The sequence below is a fragment of the Ursus maritimus genome, unplaced genomic scaffold, assembly GCF_017311325.1.
Source record: "Ursus maritimus isolate PB19 unplaced genomic scaffold, ASM1731132v1 scaffold_20, whole genome shotgun sequence".
In the NCBI taxonomy this organism is placed as follows: Eukaryota; Metazoa; Chordata; class Mammalia; order Carnivora; family Ursidae; genus Ursus; species Ursus maritimus.
In genome coordinates, this window is record NW_024424453.1 from 39,215,238 (window position 1) to 39,236,998 (window position 21,761).

The window sequence follows — 21,761 nt, forward strand, 5'->3', positions numbered from 1 at the left end:
CTTCTGCTATGAGCCTGCTTCTTCCTCTCCCACTCCCCCTGCTTGTGTTCCCTCTCTCACTGGCTGTCTCTATCTCTGTCGAATGAATAAATAAAATCTTTAAAAAAAAAAAAAAACATTCCTGAGAATCTGTGGTTTAAGTTTAGTGCCTTGCTCAAGGTCACAGAGCTAGTAAGTGCTCAAGTCAGTGTCCAAGCTCTGTACCTCTTGGCCAGTTTGGGTCTACTCTTCCTCTTCGTCCATTTTCTTTTATCTGTATTTTGTTCCTTCTTTTTTGCCACATGTTTTCTTCCCCAACTTTTGTAAACTCATTCTGGGAAAAAAAAAAAAACTGTGGTGGGTTTGTGGAAAGTATAGGGCCACAGGCAGGTATCTTTCTATATTTTTCCTTTCCCTTCTTCTTCCTCTAAGCTTTCTCTTAGCAGAGGGGGTCTTGAAGACAAGGAGTTTTTGTCTTGTTCATTATTGAAATCCCTGCCATTTCACTTGGCCTACATGTGCATTCAGTAAGAATGAGTGAATGAATCCAGTTCTTACCATCCATTCATTTAAAATAGCAGTTTGCCTGCTCTGTAGAAATTATTCTGTGTATTGACTGGCATATACAAGTCTTTCCAAGTAAAGACCTTTCTGTTGTTTGGCTGACACACATCATTATCCTTGAAGCAAATGTTAGTAGCTAGGTTTGAGAAATCTGAGCTAAAATGTTAAGTTAAACCACTTTAATACTGTCAGGTCCATGCTGTGGGAAATCTTTTTAAAACTGGTATCTAAAACCATTTCCCAAACTTGTCTTTTCCTCTCTCCTCAATACCAGAATCCTACCCACACTTACTTGTTTGGGCAGGTCTATTAAGCTCTTCATTGGTCTTGTAATTGGAGGGTAAATATTTTTCTCTTTTTGTTTATTATTGTACCTGGATACAGAGCACTCTACAAGCCAACACAATGCTTTGGAAGGGTATTATGGTATAACTAAATATAAATAACAGTGATTCAACAGAGAAAGGGATAAATTAATATCCCAATTCTAATATTTAAAGAACCTGATTATAGAATTTTATACATTGAAAGGCAAATTGAATAACTTGTCGTTGGATACTCTCATCCTTGTGCTCCTCCCACCCAACACGGTTTATAATGTAAAAAGTACTGCAATCCATTGGATTCCTATTTCCTATGGAAATAGAAGAGCAAGGAACAAGAACCCCAGTCAGTGGGTCAGAAATGAAACTCCGTGCTTAAAATGGTCACCAGAAATGAATAGCTGTGAGCAAAAACCACTGAATATTGTTTACATTTTCTAATGATGTATCAAGGAGAGGTTTGAGAATTGAGGAATTTCTTGCTTATTCACAGCTTAAGTAGGCTTAGAATGGTTTAAACATTTTTTATCATTCAGTTTACTTGACCTAAGGCTGATGGGTTTGTTGCAGTCCAGAATCAGATTGTGTCTGAAAGACACTTCTGTTTTGTGGACAGAATCCACACATTAAATAAACAAAAGGGAATAGAAGAGGTCTTTTTTCTTTTTTTTTTAATACCTTATAAAAACTTGGATGGTGCCACCATCTGCTTACCTTTTGATGTATTATTTCACAGTGCTGGTCCCAAAGGTGATAACATCTATGAATGGAGATCAACCATTCTGGGGCCTCCAGGATCCGTGTATGAGGGTGGTGTATTCTTCCTTGATATCACTTTTACGCCAGAATACCCCTTCAAGCCTCCAAAGGTAAGAATTTCCTGATTTATAGAGTTACATATTGCCATGAGAGACTATTGAAGCTTTAAAATTTTTTAATCACAAAAGGTGGATTTCTGTTCTATCTTAGTGAATCTCTAAGTACGTTTGCAGGGACACAAAACACTGCATGGGGGGTCGGGGGACTTTGCCTCTTGCAGAGACCATAGTTTTAGGAGTATGTGCTTTGTTTTGATGGTGCTTAAAATCCTGCTATTTTTAGTGACATAGCAACCTAGAATCAATCCCCTATTTTCCACTCACAGGGAAAAAAATTACTGAACAGTTAAAAATGGTGTCAAAATATCTGTGCACTAAAATAATTAGAGTGTCAGAATCTCCTACCAAAGACTTGAATTCTGCTTCTTGTCATGTTTTGGTCTTGTTCAAAATCTTAACCTCCAGGCTTCAGTTTTCTCATCTAGGATAGTATCTCCTGTGACATTCAATCTATGATTCTTATTTATTCAGTGGTAATTTTTACTTTGGAATGATTCTGTGTGTCTCACAAATAAAAATTAGGAAACCAAAATAAAGCAACCCCGGCTTATATGGCTTGTGTTAATTTGTCTACTGCTATGTTCCTTACCCATTTCTGGCTCCTCACTTGTGGAAACTCCATTATAGTGATTCTGTGAGCTAGGGTAGACAGGATATCTGCAGGATCTAATGTAAAAGTCAGAAAAAGCAGAAACAAATCTCATCTGCATTTTTTTTTTTTACAGCCTTTACAGCTAAGCATTTTGGTTTTGTTTATGTACCCACTATATTGTATCTCTTTGAATTTATTATAAAGCTTATTTTAAGGCCATGTAGTACCACTAGCTAACACAAGAGGTCAGCAAACAATTAGCTATTCCAAACTTGAACCGTTAGGAAAATAATTAAAACATTGAAACTGCTAAAGATAAATTTGAGAAATAACTGAAGTTACCTTGCTTTATATTGATGGATATTACACTCTCAGTCACTTCAAGTATCAGTGAACACTTTCTAATCTCAGATTAGAGTCTTGTAACCTATTTTATCAACTTTAAACTCCTTATTCATCTTTTAAAGAAACAGTTTTAAATTACAGCCACTCAATTGAAAAAATAACAATTTAGTAAAAATTCTGTTTGCTGTTTAAATTTTAATACTGTCTTATTTTTTTCAGGTTACATTTCGGACAAGAATCTATCACTGTAATATTAACAGTCAAGGAGTTATTTGCTTGGACATATTAAAAGATAATTGGAGTCCAGCACTAACCATTTCTAAAGTTCTCCTTTCTATCTGCTCCCTTCTTACAGACTGTAATCCTGGTAAGGTTAATTTTTTTTTCCTTTTTCCTCACCTGAAAAATACTTGTTTTGACAAAGTGCAAAGAGCTTTGAAAGAACAAAAAGTAGGGGCACCTGGATGGCATAGTCCATTGGGCATCTGACTCTTGGTTTTCGGCTCAGGTTGTAGGATCAGGCCATATCGGGCCCTGCGCTCACTGTGGGATCTGTTGAGGATTCTCTCTCCCTCTGCCCCTCCTGCTCATGCTCTCTCTCTCTCTCAAATGAGTAACTCTAAAAAAAAAAAAAAAAAAAAAAAAAAAGACAAGAACTAATCTTTTTTCAAAGAAAGTTTTAATCAAGAAGTTCAGTCTACTAGTTGAAAAAGGCAGCAACTGTTTTAAAACTAAGACTTACATAAATTTGTTGTAGGTTTTTACATTTTTCGTACAGTTCTCTTAAACTATATACTTCTAACTAAATGTTGAGTCATCTGCCTCACCTTTCCTGTGCCTGCTGGTTCACTGAGTACTTGCCCCAAAGCTGGTGTTCAATTTTGAAAGTGGTATTTCTTTCCTTAATTGTTAGTGATTATCAGACTGATGGGTGGGGAGGCTTACTCCTTTTATTATTAAGGATTCTGTTTAGGTTTCAGAGCAACACTATACTTAATTGTTGAGGTTCAGGTTTTGACTTGGTAACCTGGCTTTTTTTTTCCTAAGTAACTAGTGTAGAGGTAAATAGTATTACATTGCAACAGCCTGGAGGACTTAGAGTATGCCACCGATCAGTCATGAGAACACAGCCAACTGTGTTCCGTGTTCATCATAGCCTCGAACATTCCAGTTTTTATTAAACTTACCTAACATATAAGAGCAAAATTACTTCCAATTGGGTGGTGTTTTTTGGAAGGAAAATAGAATGAACTAAGGAGATAAAGCCACCCTGAGCATTCTGTTTTGTTAGGAAGTTTTCCCCTTGCATACAGTGCCCAGGATGATGGAATGGTATTTCAAACTGGTTTTGATCACAAATACTTTGCATATTTCTTCCCAAGCTGTCACTGATTTATTTGCTAAAATTTGAAACATTCTTTTCCTTTCTCCAAAGTAATCTACATTCTTTTCTTCCAGCTGACCCTTTGGTGGGAAGTATTGCCACTCAGTATATGACCAACAGAGCAGAACATGACAGAATGGCCAGACAGTGGACCAAGAGATACGCTACATAAATTGGGTTTTCACAATTCTTACATTATTTGTCTGTCACAGAGAGAGCTGCTTATGATTTTGAAGGGGTGGGGGAGGGTGGGAGTTGGTAAAGAGTAGGGTATTTCTATAACAGATATTATTCAGTCTTATTTCCTAAGATTTTGTTGTAACTTAAGGTATCTTGCTACAGTAGACAGAACTGGTAATAGCAACTCCTAAAACTGTCATTAGTTCTGCAATATTAGCTGAAATGTAGTACAGAGAATAGACATTTGGGTTCAGTTGCTTGTAGTCTGTAAATTTAAAATAGCTTAATTTTGTACAGGTTACACACATGGCCATTTATGTAAATTCCTTCCAAGACTACACATTTTTTTTGTTCAAATAAATTTGTTTTCCCTTCTTGGGAGGGAACATTGATATTTAACAGTTTTTAGAGACGGTCATCTCATATATATATAAAATGGATACGTGACTATAAGACACCATATAGGAAATGAGTAGTTATGTATTTTATTTTATATGCCAATCTACTTTATTGTGACAAGAGCTTTGAATCACAACTTGTGAAAACCTGTAGTAAAATACCTTAAGCTGTTAACTGTAAGGTGTGGAATAGGAGTTGCTCAGTGGATTGGTTATATGTTGTGGACTACTTAAGTCTGCATTTGTTACTGTGCTAATAAACAATATTAAAACAACCACCTAACACTGCTGTATTCATTTACTTTCTTTTGCCTGTGTTTGTACTTTGCAGATTCTTCTAAACTTGGTAAAGCTTTGCTACTACACAACCTACAAGTAATACAGACTGAATAATGAGCAAGGACCTCGGTTAGGTTTGGTATGCTACTCTTGTTTTTGAGGTGTCTTAGTAAAGGTTAGAGATGGATTCTCATGGCTAAATTAATACATCTCCCTGAGAGGGCAGTTTGGCAGTACCTAAGAGTACCTATACCCAGCGATTCTGTTTCTTAGAAACTTCTAAAAATCACCATAAAAAGTATTCATCTCTGTAAAAATAAGAGGGAAGAAACCAGAATCAACCTCAAGCAGTGACTTATCTGAATAGTTTTTTGGCAAAAAAAAATTTATTTGTGATGAGGAATTTTAGCCAATTAAACAGAAGCAACACTAGCTGATTGATTTATAAGTTTTGTATTATGCAGTTCTTGGTTTGAACTCTCACAAAAATGAACCAATTGACTTTAAATTCACTGAACTCAGCCTTAAAAGCATTCCACTTAGGAAATGTTGGTAGAGACTCTTAATCTTGGGGTACTGACTTCGAGCCCCATGGGTAGAGTTTACTTCAAAAAAAAAAAAAAAAGTTACAGCATACTAGATTTTTTTCACATGGCTTTGCTGAACAGCTTACTTCACATTTTACATATAAATCAAATAGCTGAGGGGTACCTGGCTGGTTCAGTTGGTTAACTCTTGATTGTGGCCCAGGTCATGATTTCAGGGTTGTGAGGTTGAGCCATAGAACCTGCTTAAGATTCTCACTTTCCCTGCCCCCACTTCGAAAAGAAAAGAAAAGCTGCTTTGCCAGTTGAAATACTAAGTAGCTTGCTTCCTACTTTAAAAATTAGTTACAATATTGTCAACTTGTGAAATAGTTAATCCCACTGCTCGGATATTGCCAAACGCTTCAAAGAATACCATAGCATAAACTCCAATATCTAACCTGAAGACTACCTGAAGTCCAATATTTTTATGATACATTTTATTCCACATGACTATGTATCCAGAAAACTGCAGAAGATATAGTGATACTTGCGGAAAATGGAAGCTTTAAGTGCTTAGCGGTTTTCTAAAGAAAGAGCAAACGCTCTGAACATATTCACATCATCTACTACCTCAAGTCATGCTAAATATATAATTCGAACAAAGTTAAATCGTAAGTTTTGTTCTATTTAGCAAGGTCTCCATGAGATAAAATTTAGTTTAACACCTAAATTGTTTACCGTTTGTGATCTAAAAATGTCACTTTATAATTCTAGACATTAGATGATTTAATGAACTTCTTAAAAACAAAATTATATTTGAGCTAAGAAGTTTGCATAAAGTTACACAGAAAAATGGCTTCTCAAGTTGGGGGTTGTAGAGCTACTGCTCATAGGTATATCTGCATGCTACCCAAACTTTATTTTACTGTTTGGACAATCGCAACAAAAATTTAAACAACGAAGGTGCTAAGTTCAGGGACAATTGTTTCAATGACAGTGCAAATATATTATTTCATATCAGGCAATAAACTTAGCCCAAATAATTTAATTATAACCTAAAGTGCATTAAATTACTTCCTTAAAGGCTTCCTAAGGACCAAAGGTAGATGCAAATGGCCTGTTTTAAATATGTTCACGGACACCTAAAGGCAATCACTATTCAACAAACAGTTGTAACATTACTGATTTTTAGTTCTCTGAGCTAGAGTTCCCTTTGTTTTTCCTCCCAGGCAAAGGAAAGCTTGATTTGCTCTGGGGCTGGGAAAGTTTGCTGGCTAAGAGAGTGAATGGCTCAATCAGAGTTCTCCGATCTGTAACCGTTACCTCCCACAGGCGTACTTTCTCACTTCTTGCCCATTGCTGTGCCACCTCAGCATCCACTTGTCTCTGCTCAGAAAGATCGATTTTGTTTCCTAATACAACAATTGCTACCTGAAAGGAAAGTAAAAAAGATTATGCTTTGCCAACATCAGTTCCTAGGCAAAATAGAAAAATCAAGAAAATTGTCCTATTGAATAGAACTGCTGCTTCAAAACTGATCCCCAGATGTGACCAGAGTCATAACTTAGTAGGACAGTAACCGCATTCTTCCTGAATGCATTTTAGTTAAAAATGCAGATGCTCTACAGCTTGTTAACTAGGAAACATTTTTTTTTTTTTTTTTAAGATTTTATTTATTTATTTGACAGAGAGAGAGACAGCCAGCGAGAGAGGGAACACAAGCAGGGGGAGTGGGAGAGGAAGAAGCAGGCTCACAGCAGAAGAGCCTGATGTGGGGCTCGATCCTATAACGCCAGGATCACGCCCTGAGCCGAAGGCAGACGCTTAACCGCTGTGCCACCCAGGCGCCCCACTAGGAAACATTTTAAATGATCCGTAAATGAAGTTACTCAGGTCAGGTATGAATAGAAGCTAGACTTGGGGGAATTAACATCTAAGAAAGAGATAACAGTTTGAAATGTGTCTGCATTTCAGTGTAGCTATACCTGCTGTTTGGGAAATCTGCAATACGTACTTCAAAAAACCAAAAAGATCCCTGGGGCTGTGAGAGTTTACCTCTAGAACCTAAATTCTATGAGAACAGGAATTGTTATTCTGTTCACATTATTCCTGATCATAGACAAGTGCCTAATCCAGGCACTAAATATTTGTTGCATGTATGGACCAATAGGGGTATTTTACACTAAATGTCAGGCAGTCCTTCACTTAAGCTGAATGCTTACCGCACACCATGCAGTTTCAGGCCACGGGAACACAGCAGTCACAAGGCAGTCAAAGCCCAGCAGTAAGAAGATGATAATAAAACAAGATCATGGAAGGCAGAAGAAGGGCAGTAAGCGTTGTTAGAGAAGGCACCTAGGAGCAGCTTTGAAATAATAGGACATTTAAGCCATTGATGGGTTCCTGCCTTAAGACTGAGCTCTCTGCGCTCCAGTTAGACCACGCCTCCTGGTAGGATGGAACAGCAGGCGCCAGAGCTCTGGTTTTCTTGGCAAGTCTCATAGGCCTTCATTTCTTGACAGGATCTATCCCTCAGGCCCTCCTGTCATTCTTCATCACCCACATTTTCATCTTCACATGTTATCTCCTAGTCTGATCTCCCATCTCCCTCTCCCATCCAGTTGCAGAAACTGTTCCATGTTGCCCCTACACTTCAACAAAATCCCCTTATGTCACCATCTCTGCTTTGAATGTTCCCTTCACCTTTCCTAGCTGAAACCGGCTCAGCTCTGTAGTACTCACTACCACAGTGGGCACAGGGGGGATGTAGAGGGTGCCCTTGTCCCTCAAGGCTGCTTCCTATGATGTCCTCTCAGCACCCTAAAACTGAAGGCTGGTGCTGTTAGTCTGTACTACCTATACCTGTTTCCCACCCCCACCCTGTTGCTACTTATTACAGACCTGGCTCATGGTCACCCCCACACAACTTTTATCATAAGTCCTAGTGACTTCACTAACCACATGGATGACCCTTCCCAAATAGCCTTAATCATCCTCCTGACTTCTTTGGCCATTCACTCCCATGAACACATCCTACTCTTGCCATTATAATTGCTCCCCTCCATGGTCCTGATTCCAGGAATCCCACTCCCACCTTTGCCTTCCTAGTTCATGCCTAACAGCCTGACTGCAACAGTCCTCAACACCAGAAGGACCTACAATCCACTGGCTCTCCTACCTTGATCACTGCTTCAACCCCTCTCCTGTCCTCAGTTCTTGGCCTAGTTTAGATTCTTTTACTTTACTACCTTGACATCATCATCCCATTGTATTCACCCGGTCAACTCCCCACCTTAAATTTTTTTTTTTTAATTTTACCTATCTTTTTTTTTTTTTTAAGATTTTATTTATTTATTCGACAGAGACAGAGACAGCCAGCGAGAGAGGGAACACAAGCAGGGGGAGTGGGAGAGGAAGAAGCAGGCTCATAGTGAAGGAGCCTGATGTGGGGCTCGATCCCATAACGCTGGGATCATGCCCTGAGCCGAAGGCAGGCGCTTAACCGCTGTGCCACCCAGGCGCCCCCTTAAATTTAATTAATTGGACTGTGCCTACACCACCTACTGAACATGGATGGAGGGAAAAAAGCCCTGCTGGCTTGTCCCAATCCATAACCACTGATGTCAAGTGAGCCTGGTGTTCTCTAGCAAATATATGAACAACTCCTACCTTGGCCCCCTTCGACCTCCAACATTTCTTCTTTCCCACCTTACTCTCAGGTGATGTCCATATTACTTTAGTAAGAAAATAGAAGCAATTAATACTTTCACCTGCATCCACCACCACACCTAACAACCTACCATCTTCTAAAACCCATCCTCTACCCCAGTCAAGACTGTCACTCCAGCAATTATTCCCCTCCCCGTCAATTTTCTCCTCTCTATTGAATCATTCCATGAGCATGCAAACGCAAGCTCTCGTCTAAAAAAGCCCTCTTTTACACATCCTTCTCCAGCTCCTGTTTCCCTTTATAAGACAATATATTTACCCTTTGACTCAAAACTCTTTCGAAGAGCTGTCTTTGCTGTGTCCAAACTTCATTTCACTGTTTCACTGTAACTGTTCTGAAGACGTCCCGTTTCTAAAGGCTGGCCATGTCCTCATCCTCGGCTTTTCTGACCTATCTGTGCCACGACGTACTTTGATCACTCCCTACTTCTCAGTGGTTTCTCCTCAACTGGGAACTGTTTGCGTGCTCCAGAGCAACAGTATTTCACAAAACCTGCTTCTCACCTTGTCCCCCAGTTGTGTTGTCCGTTGTCAACACAGCAGCCAAAATAAACATTTTAAGACAAGTCAAAGATGTTTAGTCTTATTCATATTAAGGAAACAAACTAAAGTATCCTTTTTACCCAGAAGATGCACAAAATCCACAAGCACGTGCTGTTGTCAAGACTGGAGAACAGGCACTTTCATACCCTTGTTATGGAAGGTAATTTGGAAATACAGCCTTTGATTCAAGAACCTCATTTTGGCTGATTTTACAGCTATACCCTAAAACATACAAAATAATAAACGTGTAAGATTATTCATTGTAGGATAGTTCATAATAGCAAATGACTGTAAATAGTCCAACTATCCATCAGTTTGGAACTGGTTAAATAACTATGATACATCCATACAATGAATATACATCAGTTATTTAAAAAAAAAAAAAAAAAAAGGAATCTGAGTACTGCTATGGAAAGGACTCCCCAGATACATTACATGAAAAATCTAAGGTGCAGAACACTATGCTACCTTTGGTGTAAGAAAGTGGGGGTGGGGAAAAACTATATGTATATTCCTATTTGCTTGTATTAATATAAAGAAACTTTGGAAGAATGCCCTAAAACAAGTAAAGTGGTAAAATATTTAAAAAGCATGCTTGAGGGGGAACTGGCTTGCTCAGGTGGTGTAGCATGCAACTATTGATCTCAAGGTCATGAGTTCAAGCCCAATATTGGGCACAGAGCTTATAATCAATCGATAAATGAATAGATAATAAATAAATGAATAGTATGCTTGAGATAAAGGAACCCGGTGGTTGAGGACAGGGGTGGGAACTAGACCTCACAATAATCCTTTTTATATATCATTTTTATTTCTAAACCATAACCATGTGCAAATATTACCTATTCAATGTTTTAAATCAAACATGAAAATAAATAAATGCAACCTAAGTTAGATCATGTCTTTCCTTTGCTCAAAACCAATGGCTTCTGATCCAGAGTGTGGCCCTCATCTCCTACCATACTCCTCCTAGCCCCACTGTGGCTTCACTGTTGTTCCTGAACATGACAAAGCAAACTTCCCCAGACCCTTGTGCCAGCCAGTTCCTCCACTTCGAGGGTTCATCCTCCACATGGGCCTGGCTGCCTCCCTCACTTCCTTCAAATCTCTGCTAAAAGTCACCTTACCAAGGACGCCTTCCCAGATGACCCTACAGAAAATAGTACCCTTGCACCCTGCTCTACTTTACTTTTCTACATAGCATCTGACTCTTAATCATATACATTTGTTTGTTGTCTGTTGTGTTCCCTGCACCTCACCGAATGCCAGGCATATAGTAGCTGCTCAATAAGCATTTGTTGACTTAAGGTGCTTCTTAAATCTCCCCAACAACCATTTGAGAAAGGTACTATTATCCCCAATTTGGTTAAGGAAACTGAGGCAGAAAGTTGAGAAGCAGAGCCAAAATTCAGGTATCAAATATGAGTGTTCAATGAATCACTCTTTCAACTTTTGGGGGGCAGGGAGAATATGAAGGATACCCTAGAAATTAACAACATCATTTATCTGTTTAGGTGGGAAAATGGGAAACAGGTGGGAGGAGAGCATCTACTACTTGCCTCTATGTCTTCTGAAAACTGAACCTTGTGACTGTAATCTATTCACAAAGCAAATAAGTATTCAAAATAATAAAATCAACAACCCAGATGTCCTTCAACAAGTGAATGGTTAAATAAACTTTGGTACATAAATACCACGGAGTATCACTCAGCAATAAAAAGGAGTGAACTACTGATAAATGCAGTAACTTGGGTGGCACTCCGGAGAGTTATGCTGAGTGAAAAATGCCGGTACCGAAAGGTTCCACTTATGTTAACACTTGTGGAATAACAAGGTTATAGAAATGAAAAACAGATTAGTCAGGGATTAAGGGGATGGGGATGGGGGGCACCTGGGTGGTTCAGTTGTTAAGTGTCTGCCTTTGGCTCAGGTCATGATCCCAGGGTCCTGGGATGGAGCCCCGCTTCAGGCTCCTGCTCAGCGGGAAGCCTGCATCTCCCTCTCCCACTCCCCCTGCTGGTGTTCCCTCTCTCGCTGTGTCTCTCTCTATCAAATAAATAAAATCTTTTTTTAGAAAGGGAGGGGATGGGGATGGGAGGAAAGTGGGTATGGCAAAAAAAGATAACAGGAAGGACCCTTGCAATGATGGAACTGTTCTGCATCTTGACTATAAACATAAATATCTTGGTGATAACACTACTTGTTTTGTACAATGTTAGCACTGATGGAACTGGGTAAGGGATCTCTATTTCTTAAAATTGCATGTGAATCTACAATTATCTCAAAATAAGAAGTTTAACATAATAAATAAATTGTAAAAATCTAGGTTAAGAACATCTAGCTAGTGCTGTTAACCAATCCATTATGTGCTTCCCTAAATGATAGGGAGTCAGCCATGTGAAGATTTGGAGAAAGACCTGCGTTCAGAGTTCCAGGGAGGGAACCAGCAACTGACCAAGACTTACTAGGGGAACAAAATCATCACACTGAATAAAACAAAAAGTAGACCAGTGTCCCTGGAGTACAGTGACAGAGGAACAAAATGATAGCAATACGGCGAAAAGGATAGGTATGGGCTGTATCATTTAAGGCTATAGATCATGGTAAGGAACTTATTTCTAAGTAGTAAATGAGTAGAATCCAATCATTGTATATGTATTTATATTTATTATTCTCTGCTAAGGCCAAAAACAAGAATCCTGTTTTGCCAACGAGACAAAGAGAGCCCTAGGAAATAGTGATCCCCAACAATATGAACTCTGTAGTACTCGAGACACGGTGTCGTTAAAATTCAACTTGCACATGGTAACAAGCAAAAGCAGAAAGTCAAACACTGGTACTGACTGAATTCGTTCAATTCTGTGTTTCCTGGGCTAAGAAAAAATATTATGAAGATTAAAGATACTGTGAATACAATTTAATGCTTTTTAAATATTGTAACTGCCCAAAAGTCCATGCTATGATTTAAATATTACAATTCATAGTTAGCATTTTTAAAAACCCACTTACCTCCTTTTTGTCTTTAAACTTATCAATTTCTTTCTTCAGAAGCTCTACTCTTTGAAAGGATTCAAGGTTATTCACACTGTACACAAGAACAAAGCCATCAGCAAATGAAAAATAATGCTTTGGTAGCTCCACGCCCTCCTGTAATCCTCTGGTGTCATAAAGATGTAACTGTTCCTTTACTCCCCGATCCGTTTCCACTGAAGCCATATATACATCTTCCATTGTTTCACAATCTTCCATTCCTGGGATTAAAAAGAAATTACTCTTATATCGAACCATTACATTGTATACCTGAAGCTAATAAAGTGTTAAGTCAAACCTCAATAAAGAAAAAATATTATTCTTTTTGGATAACTCAATACCAATTGGTGAATATTTTCTTCTCCTTTAGAAGTTGGCTTTCTAGCAGTTTCCCTATTTACATATAAGATCATATTTCCATTTACTAAATTTCTTTAAAATGAAAGGTAGTTGTTATAGTAAGTGAACAAAGTGGTATTAAAATATATTTCTTCTGTTTAGAAATAAAAGTAGAAATAAAAATTTGGCAATGAGACTTCCAATAGGTATTTTTAAGAAGTAACTGTTAACAAAGAACTTAGTACCAAAATTGGAGAATCAAAGGCTGATTTTAAAAGTAGCTTTCAACAACCAAGTCGCTCCATTTTCTTCTCCATCAGAGCCAAGGACAGGACCTGGGTGACTTTGCTGCCTTTATTCTGTATAGTTTTCAGTATTTCCAGAGTCTGTTTAAGGGACTCAAAAATCGATATGAGCACCAGGCTTTAGTTCTCAAGTACCTACTGGGCATTTATATGTGAATGTCATTGTCATGAAAGTACTTCAAACTAACAAAACTTATCTTTCCTCCCCACACTTGTTCCTCCTCCTTGCTTTCTTCCCTTGGTCACCATCTCCCTGGAAGTCTTGGAGTTCTTGCTGACCAAGAAGAGTGGAAAGTTATCAAAAATCAGCCACTCTGGTGCTGAAACTTCTGTTTAATCTGTTGCCTCCTTCATTCCTGTTGGCTTGTTATCTTCACCTGCTACGGCAACAGCTCAGTAAACACCTGGTAAAAGACCTAGTCTCTCCTTCCCAAACTTCGCTGAAAAAGCAAATGTGGCATGACCTGCTGGCAGTGGGCATAAACAGAGAAAAGACAGACTGCCAACCAAATGTTGTCTAATGGCTTTATGGAAGGAGTTTACTTCTGCTCAGCAGTTTAGGCCACTGCCCTCTATCCACCCCGGAAGAAAAAAAAAACTAAGCCACAGGTGACTTCTTACCAGGGCCAGGTACCCCCTTGCCTGAGAGACCAGGAATGGGACCAAGGCTGCTTCCATGTGAGAGCCATAGGGGGCAACTGGAGGTCCCAGGTACAGTTCACAATTTACTGGACACCAAAAATTAACCAAAAAACCACGGCCTTAGTAGATACCAGAGCAGAATGCACCCTAATTCATGGCAATCCAGAAGGGCATTCAGGGACCTGGGCAGCCACCAATAGTTATGGAGGGAAAAGCATAAGGGTGGGGATGCCTGGGTGGCTTAGTCGGTTGAGCATCTGCCTTTGGCTCAGGTCATGATCCCAGGGTCCTAGAATCAAGTACCGCATCCGGCTCCCTGCATAGCGGGGAGCCTGCTTCTCCCTCTGCCTGCTACTCCCCCTGCTTGTGCACTCATGCTGACAATGAAATCTAAAAAAAAAAGAGAGAGAAGAAAAGCATAGGGTGAAATGCACAACAGTGTGCTTGAGAATAAAAGCCCAACTGCTCCTTACAAGGTTTTCTTTTTCTCCAATACTGAAGAATATATTAGTCATAGATATTCTTCTGGGAAAAAAAATACTACTAAGCTCTGTGGGAGAATTTCACTTTCAATTTACAATAATTAAAACTGTCTTAAGGGGAAATGCAAATTGGGATCCTGCCTCTCCCTGGGTTATAAATGTAAAGCAATACTGGTTGTTAAGAGGATTTGAGGAAATACCTGCCACTATATGGAATTAGCAAGAGTACAAAAAATCAGGCCAGCACAAAATCCCTATAATAGCGCTGTATGGCCTGTCAAGAAACCAGATGGCACCTGGACAATGACCATGGATTATAGAGAACTAAATAAGGTTGTCCTAATATTACCCAAATCAGTGAACAAATAGTACATGGTGTAGGCTCTTACCATGTGGTTTTGGATTTAGCCAATGCTTATTTTTTAATTTTTTAAGATTTTATTTATTTGAGGGGCGCCTGGGTGGCTCAGTGGGTTAACTGTCTGCTTTTGGCTCAGGTCATGATCTCAGGGTCCTGGGATTGAGCCCTGCATGGGGCTCTCTGCTCAGCAGGGACCCTGCTTCTCCCTCTCCCCCTCTGGCTGCAGCTCCCCCTGCTTGTGCTCTCTCTCAGTCGAATAAATATAATCTTTAAAAAAAATTATTTGAGAGAGTACGCACGCACACATGAGCACATGTGGGGGGGGGGCAAAGGGAGAGGGAGAGAGAGAATCTCAAGCAGACTCTCGGCTAAGCACAGAGCCTAGTACAGGGCTCAATCCCACAACCCTGAGATGGTGACCTGAACTGAAAACAAATGTCAACGCTGAACTGACTTAGCCACCCAGGTGCCCCCCATCCTCCAATGCTTTCTTTAATGTTTCTTTGCATCACATGAGATGGTTGACAGTGGGCATTCCAGGTATTGTCACAAGGATATTTACACAGCCCTACTATCTGTCATGGTAGGACTACTCATGATTTGTCTTTATATCCACCACTACTCACAGTTAAAAGGTTCCATTATATCAATGATGTGATGCTAACCTCTGAAGACTTCTGTTAAGAGTCTTACTTGAACAGTCTCTGCTCTCATCTGAACAAGCAAGGATGTGCCATCAATCCACAGAAAAGTATAAGGCCCTGGGCCAGCAGTCAAGCTTTTGGGGGTTACCTGGTCAGGTTAAGATGTGTCTCATACTGGGCTCTGTGACTGACAAGATCCAACAGTTTCCCATCCTTAAGACAGTTAAACAACTGCAAACGTTCCTAGGTCTCTAGGGGGTACTATATGGCCTTGAGACCAATTTAGCACAATGCCTGTACCCTCTATACCATCTGGTGAAAAAGCCCATTGGCACTGGGCAGAACATCAAGCTGGCTTTGACCAAGCTATTAGTTACTCAAGTACAGGCCTCAGGAATGCCTTTACCTAGTATCCCCTTGACCCTAGATGTGACCACTGTGCCAAATGGGACAAGTTGGGCATTTGGCAGGAACAGCATGGAAAGTTAACCCTGTTGAACTTTTAATCACAACTCTGGAAGGGAACAAAGATACGATATTTTCCTATTGAACAACAAGTATAGGGAGCTATAAGGCCCTTCAACAAGTGGAGCCCCTAACTTCCACTCTTCCAGTTAACTGTCCAGACTGGGTTGCCTATAATGGGGTGGCTAGATTGTATATTCACAAGACTGGCCTCTGCCATAACACAAGCCCCTACATTGCAAAGATGGCATGCTTACCTACAACAACAGAGTGTTCCTGACAACAGTCCCCTGGGAGCTGAATTACATGGTGTTTTGGAGCCAGTAGAACATGAAACCTTTAATGACCATCCCCCAGAAGCCTCCTGCAGAGACCCCCTCACAAGTAAAGGAAGGCACATACCCTATTCCTGAAGATGCTTGGTATATGGATGGCTCTCCTAGAAGAAATCCTAGTCACTGAACTGCAGGAACAATCCCACCCCAGACTGATACTATCTGGTTTGAGACTGCAGATAATAAAAGCAGCCAATGGGCTCAAATGAGAGCTGCCTAGATGGTATGTTTGCACGAACCCTGAGCCCTTACCCTCTGCATGGATAGTTAGGCTGCCTATAAGGGCCCTATGAGCTCAGGATGACTGGAAAGTTTTAGAGAAACCACTGTGGGGAGAATTATGGAAGGATATATGGAATATAGGACCCTGCTGTCTCCCATACTGTTTTCCATGTCTCAGTGCATAGGCCTGTCTCACACACTGGGAATACTGAGGCAGACTACCTTAGCAAAAATCAGGGCCCTTACCTCCATGCAAAGTTCAGAACTGGCTCCATGCTTTTATAAGCACAGTGGGCACTGCAATGTAAGGTGGGTTGAAACAGTGAAGGGAGCTGGCATGTCCCTTTGCTATACTGACATCCTAGCAGCATCAGTAACTGCCTGATCTGCTCCCATTTGAGACCTGGGACGTTCCACATACCACAAGACACGTATATCACACGATCAAACTGGTTTTAGACTGCCAAATTGATTATATCGGCCCACTAACCATGAATCAAGGGAAAAAGAACACCCTAACTTGTGTGGATACAGCCAGGGCTCATCTAAGTCATTCCCTGTAAAAGGGCCAATCAAAATGCCACCATCAATGACCTAGAACAACTTATTGCCATGTACACATATCCTCAAAGGATAAATTGTGATATGGGAACACATTTCACTAGATATGATGTGAGGACATACTTTGGTGGTTTCATTTACCCTGTATTCCACAGGCCACCAGGCTAACTGAAAAGAAGAATGGCATTCTTAAAGCTCAACTCCGAGCTCTTTTACAGAAGCCACAGTTGCATGGAGAGACAAGTCTTGCCAGAAACCACACACTTGTTAAATTCGACTAAGACCATCTGTGGCACCATCCCAAATGCATGGTTAGGTACCAAAACCAGCATGCCTTGGACTACTGCCATCCAGAAAACGAGGACTGAGACACTGGTTGCTGAATTCATAGCAGGCCAGGGCCAGCTGTGGTTCCAGGCTCCTCAGCCCGTCCTCCTGGGGGAGGGAATTGAACGGGGGTTAGAATGGCAACTTCCCTTGGAATGATAGGCTATTTCTTGCCAGAGTGAGAAATGTCCCAAAGAGCTAAAGTGGTCCCCATTGTTCCTGCTGGAGTTGGGGCCCAGTCAACATATACATATTCCAGATAAGCCTTTCCATAGTTGCCTTTCATGATTGTTTGCACCACCTTTAATTTTACATGTACAGACTCTTTGGCCCCAGGGCAACAAGTCTGGTATGTCCCATCTAGTCTTGCACCTCAGGCCAACTCTGTGCTCCCGACAAAGGGCAAAGGCACTAGTGTCATCTCAGTAGAGGGAGAGAATCTCCCCAGACAAGTACCTACTAAACATTTATTCTTTTATCCTTAGCCTGCTGCTTCTCATGTTCTCGTAAAGGAAACCCTTTCCCGCGATGAACATGGACATATGTGGATGGTTTACAATGGGATTCATGCTGGATATGGGGTTTGCTCCCCTTTTCATAGGTCTCTTCTCCTGTTGCTATCTGTATTACTGCTGTGGTTTATGCCTTCAACTGGAACACAGTCTAGCAAAGGAACCTACTCCCAAGAGCCCCTCTCTGATGGCTCAGGGAATAATGCAGAAGAGGTGGGCATGGGAGATTGTGAGAGCCAGATTTGAGGGGTGAAGTGTGTGAACCAAACTAATGCCATCTTGGACAAATCTGCCATGATGACCATTCTGTGACCAGAAGCTTTCTTAAACACAGTCCTCCCACATTCTTTCTGTTTAACCATACCCTTAACTAGACCCTTAGGGTATAATGTCCTCGATCTGCTCTGCAGATACAAGTATGACTCTCAAACATTTCTTCCCAGGTAGTCTCCCAGCCTGCACTCCTCAGCCTCTAGGACTATAAAAGCAGGTCTTATGGGGGGTAGGGTTGCAGAGATCTACTTAGAGCTACCCAAGACACACTTCTGTCTGCAAGTCCCTTTAATAAACCATTTTTGTCAAGCTTGACTTGGCCTTTTTCTTCAGTCTTATGGCTCCTTCAGCCTTTGGAGATCATTTTGCATGCACCTGCCTTTCATACTGGTCTATTAAGTGCGGAATAGCATTATGTCTAAAAAAAACACCACGTACATACCTTAATTTAAAAATACTTCACTGCTAAAAAATGCTAACCTTCACCTGAATTTTCAGGGACTTGTAAGATTTTTGCTGCTGGAGGGTCCTGCCTCAATGTTGATGCCTGCTGACTGATCAGGGTGCTGGCTACTGAAGGCTGGGGTAGCTGTGGGAGTTTCTTAAAATATGACAACAATGAAGTCTAGCACATCAAATGATTCTTCCTTTCACAAAGAATTTCTCTGTAGCATGTGATGCTGTTTGATAGCATTTTACCCACAGCAGAACTTCTTTAAAAAATTGGAGTCAATCTGGGGCACCTGGCTGGCTCAGTTGGTAGGGCATGCAACTCCTGATCTCAGGTTCATGAGTTCAAGCCCCTACACTGGGTGTAGAGCTTACTTAAAAGAAGAAACAACTGGAGTCAATCCCCTCAAACCTTGATGCCTTTTTTTAAAGTTAATATTTTTTTTAGTAATCTCTATACCCATGTTGAACATGGGGCTCAAACCCACAACCCTGAGCTCAAGAGTCACGTACTCCTCTAACTGAGCCAGCCAGGCACCCTCTTGATGCTGCTTTTATTTGATCGGTTTATGTGATACTCTAAATCCTTTGCTGTTATTTCAACAGTCTTCAAAACATTATCACAGAAATAGATTCTATCTCAAGAAACCACTTTCTTTGCTCATTCGTAAGAAGCAAATTCTCATGTTAAAGTTTTATCATGAGATTGCAGCAATTCAGCCACATCTTCAGGCTCCACTTCTAATTCGAGTTCTCTTGCTATTTCTACCACATCCGCAGTTACTTCCCCCACTGTCTTGAACCCCTCAAAGGCATCCATGAGGGTTGGAATCAACTTCTTCCAAACTCCTGTTAATGTTGACATTTTTTACTTGTTCCCATGAACTGTGAAAGTTCTTAATGGCATCTAGAATAGTGAATCCTTTCCAGGAGGTTTCAACTTACTCTGCCCAGATACATCAGGAGAATCATTATCTATGGCAGCTGTAACCTTACAAAATGTATCTCTTAAATAATAAGACTTGAAAGTCAAAATGACTCCTTGATCCAAGGGCTGCAGAATGGATGTTGTGAAAAGCAGGCACAAAAAATTAATCTTCTTGTCCACTTCCCTCAGAGCTCAAGTGACTAGCTGTACTGTCAATGAATAATAGTATTTTGAAAGGAATCTTTCTTTTCTGAGCAGTAGGTCTCAACAGTGGATTTAAAATATCCACTAACCATGCTATCATCCAGGCTTTGTTTTTCTATTTATAGAGTACAGGCAGAGTAAATGTAACATAATTCTTAAGGGCCCTAGGATTTTCACAATGGTCAAGGAGGACTGGCTTCAACTTAAAAGCCCCAGCAGCATTAGCTCCTAAAAAGAGAGTCAATTTGTCCTTTAAAACTTGGAAGCCAGGCACTGACTTCTCTCTAGCTATAAAAGGCCAAGATGGCATCTTCTTCCAACATAAGACTATTTCATCTACGCTGAAAATCTGTCATTTAGCACAGCCACCTTCCTCAGGGATCTGAGCTCGATCCTCTGGGTCATCTGCTGCGGCTTCTGTAACCACACCTGATGCTTCACTTTACACTTATGGAAATGGCTTCGTAAACTTCCTGAACCAACCTGTGCTGGCTTCAAACTTTTCTTCTGCAACTTCCTCACCTCTCCCAACCTTCACAGAATTGAAGAGTTAGGGCCTTGCTCTGGATTAGGCTTTGGCTTAAGAGAATGTTGTGGCCGGTTTGATCTTCTATTCAGACCACTAAAACCGTCTCCATTTCAGCAATAAAGCTGTTTCACTTTCTTTTCATTTGTGTGTTCACTGAAGAGGCACTTCCAATTTCCTTCAAGAACTTTTCCTTGCATTCACAATTTGGCTAACTGGTGCAAGAGGTCTAGCTTTCGGCCTATCTTGGCTTCCAACATGCCTTCCTCACTAAGTTTAATCATTTCTAGCTTTTGATTTAAAGTGAGAGATGTGCAACTCTTCCCTTCACTGGAACACTTAAAGGCCACTGTAGGATTATTAATTGGCCTAATTTCAATATTGCTGTGTCTCAGAGAATAGGGAAGTCTGAGGAGAGGGTGAGAGATGGGGGAACAGCCTGTTGGTGGAGCAGTCAGAACACACACAACATTTATCGATTAAGCTGTCTCATATGGGCACAGTTCCTGATGTGCCAAAACAATTACAATAGTAATATCAAAGACCACTGATCATACATCTACATAACAAAAATAACAACAAAGTATGAACTATTGCAATAATTACCAAAATCTGGCACAGAGACACAGGGTGAGCAAATGCTGTTGGAAAAAAATGGCACCAATAGACTTGCTCAACTCAGGGTCACTACAAACCTTAAATTTGTAAAAACAAACAAACAACCCCCCCCCCACAGTATCCATAGTATCAATGAAGCACAATAAAATGAGGTATGCTTGTATAGGTTTTTGAAAATTCTTGCTATAGTTTTCATAAACAACCTAAAATCTGTAGAATGATTTGTTAAAGGTGCCTTACATGAAATGTCTGTTAAGTATTAAATAAAATCCTCATAAAGTATTAGATTGAAAGGGAAATCAAGTAATGATAAACAGACTGGAACATGAGAAACCAAAAATCTACTTTTATCACCATAATTCTTTATATTAAGGAATATGTTCAATGTTTAGTAAAGGAAAACTATTCATAGATTTGCATATATGTATCATACTGTGATAAATAAAGCTACCTTAAGGAAATTAAAGGTTATTCTATTAAGACATAAACTTATTGGGCTTTGATTACAAAAAAAGTTACAGGCAAAAATTACAAGACTTTTGTCATGGTGGATGTTTTATCCACCGAAAGCCAGTCTGGTTTTCCTCCTCTACCCCCACCCCTCTGCCCTTAAATGTTAACCTTTTGATATTTTATTACTTTAGAGATCAACTAAAGCCATGACCCTTCCCACCACTGTCTACATCTCTCCCGCCCTACACCGAACAGCCACACCTCCTCCACATCAACAGAGGACTAAGGGTGCAATCTCTGGAGAGGGTAAAACAGAGTAGGCTTGGGTTTGAGTTCCACAGTGAAAGCAGTTAAGTTACACAC

General features: G+C 40.3%; 2 protein-coding genes and 1 long non-coding RNA gene across 9 annotated transcripts in view; 1 reads left to right on the forward strand and 2 right to left on the reverse strand.

Annotated features, from left to right (window-relative positions):
• Positions 1-4,926, forward strand: part of LOC103679730 (ubiquitin-conjugating enzyme E2 E1) — a 75,322-nt gene extending 70,396 nt beyond the window's left edge. For both annotated transcript variants that reach the window (XM_040636867.1, XM_040636866.1), the window contains 3 exons: positions 1,603-1,735; positions 2,901-3,048; positions 4,140-4,926. In XM_040636867.1, coding sequence (XP_040492801.1) covers positions 1,603-1,735; positions 2,901-3,048; positions 4,140-4,237 — 379 coding nt within the window. In that variant the 3' untranslated portion in view covers positions 4,238-4,926. The remainder of the gene's footprint in view (positions 1-1,602; positions 1,736-2,900; positions 3,049-4,139) is intronic.
• LOC121104290 lies at positions 279-1,708 on the reverse strand. Its single transcript, XR_005836588.1, has 2 exons — positions 1,581-1,708; positions 279-313 (listed from the first exon to the last, which is right to left on the reverse strand). It is a non-coding gene; the product is annotated as an uncharacterized LOC121104290 (long non-coding RNA).
• NKIRAS1 (NFKB inhibitor interacting Ras like 1) overlaps positions 1,783-21,761 on the reverse strand; it is a 31,459-nt gene continuing 11,480 nt past the window's right edge. The window contains exons 3-6 of one of the 6 annotated variants that reach the window (XR_572986.2): positions 12,731-12,972; positions 6,773-6,880; positions 3,142-3,300; positions 1,783-2,410 (exon numbers count right to left, since the gene is read on the reverse strand). Coding sequence is in view for 5 of the 6 variants with exons in the window: in XM_008709257.2 (XP_008707479.1) it covers positions 6,638-6,880; positions 12,731-12,972 (485 nt within the window). In the remaining variant the exon portion in view is untranslated. Of the gene's footprint in view, positions 2,411-3,054; positions 3,301-5,077; positions 6,881-8,926; positions 9,944-11,824; positions 12,595-12,730; positions 12,973-21,761 lie in introns of those variants that run through there. The other 5 variants (XM_008709265.2, XM_008709257.2, XM_040636869.1 and 2 more) reach the window with 5 other exon arrangements.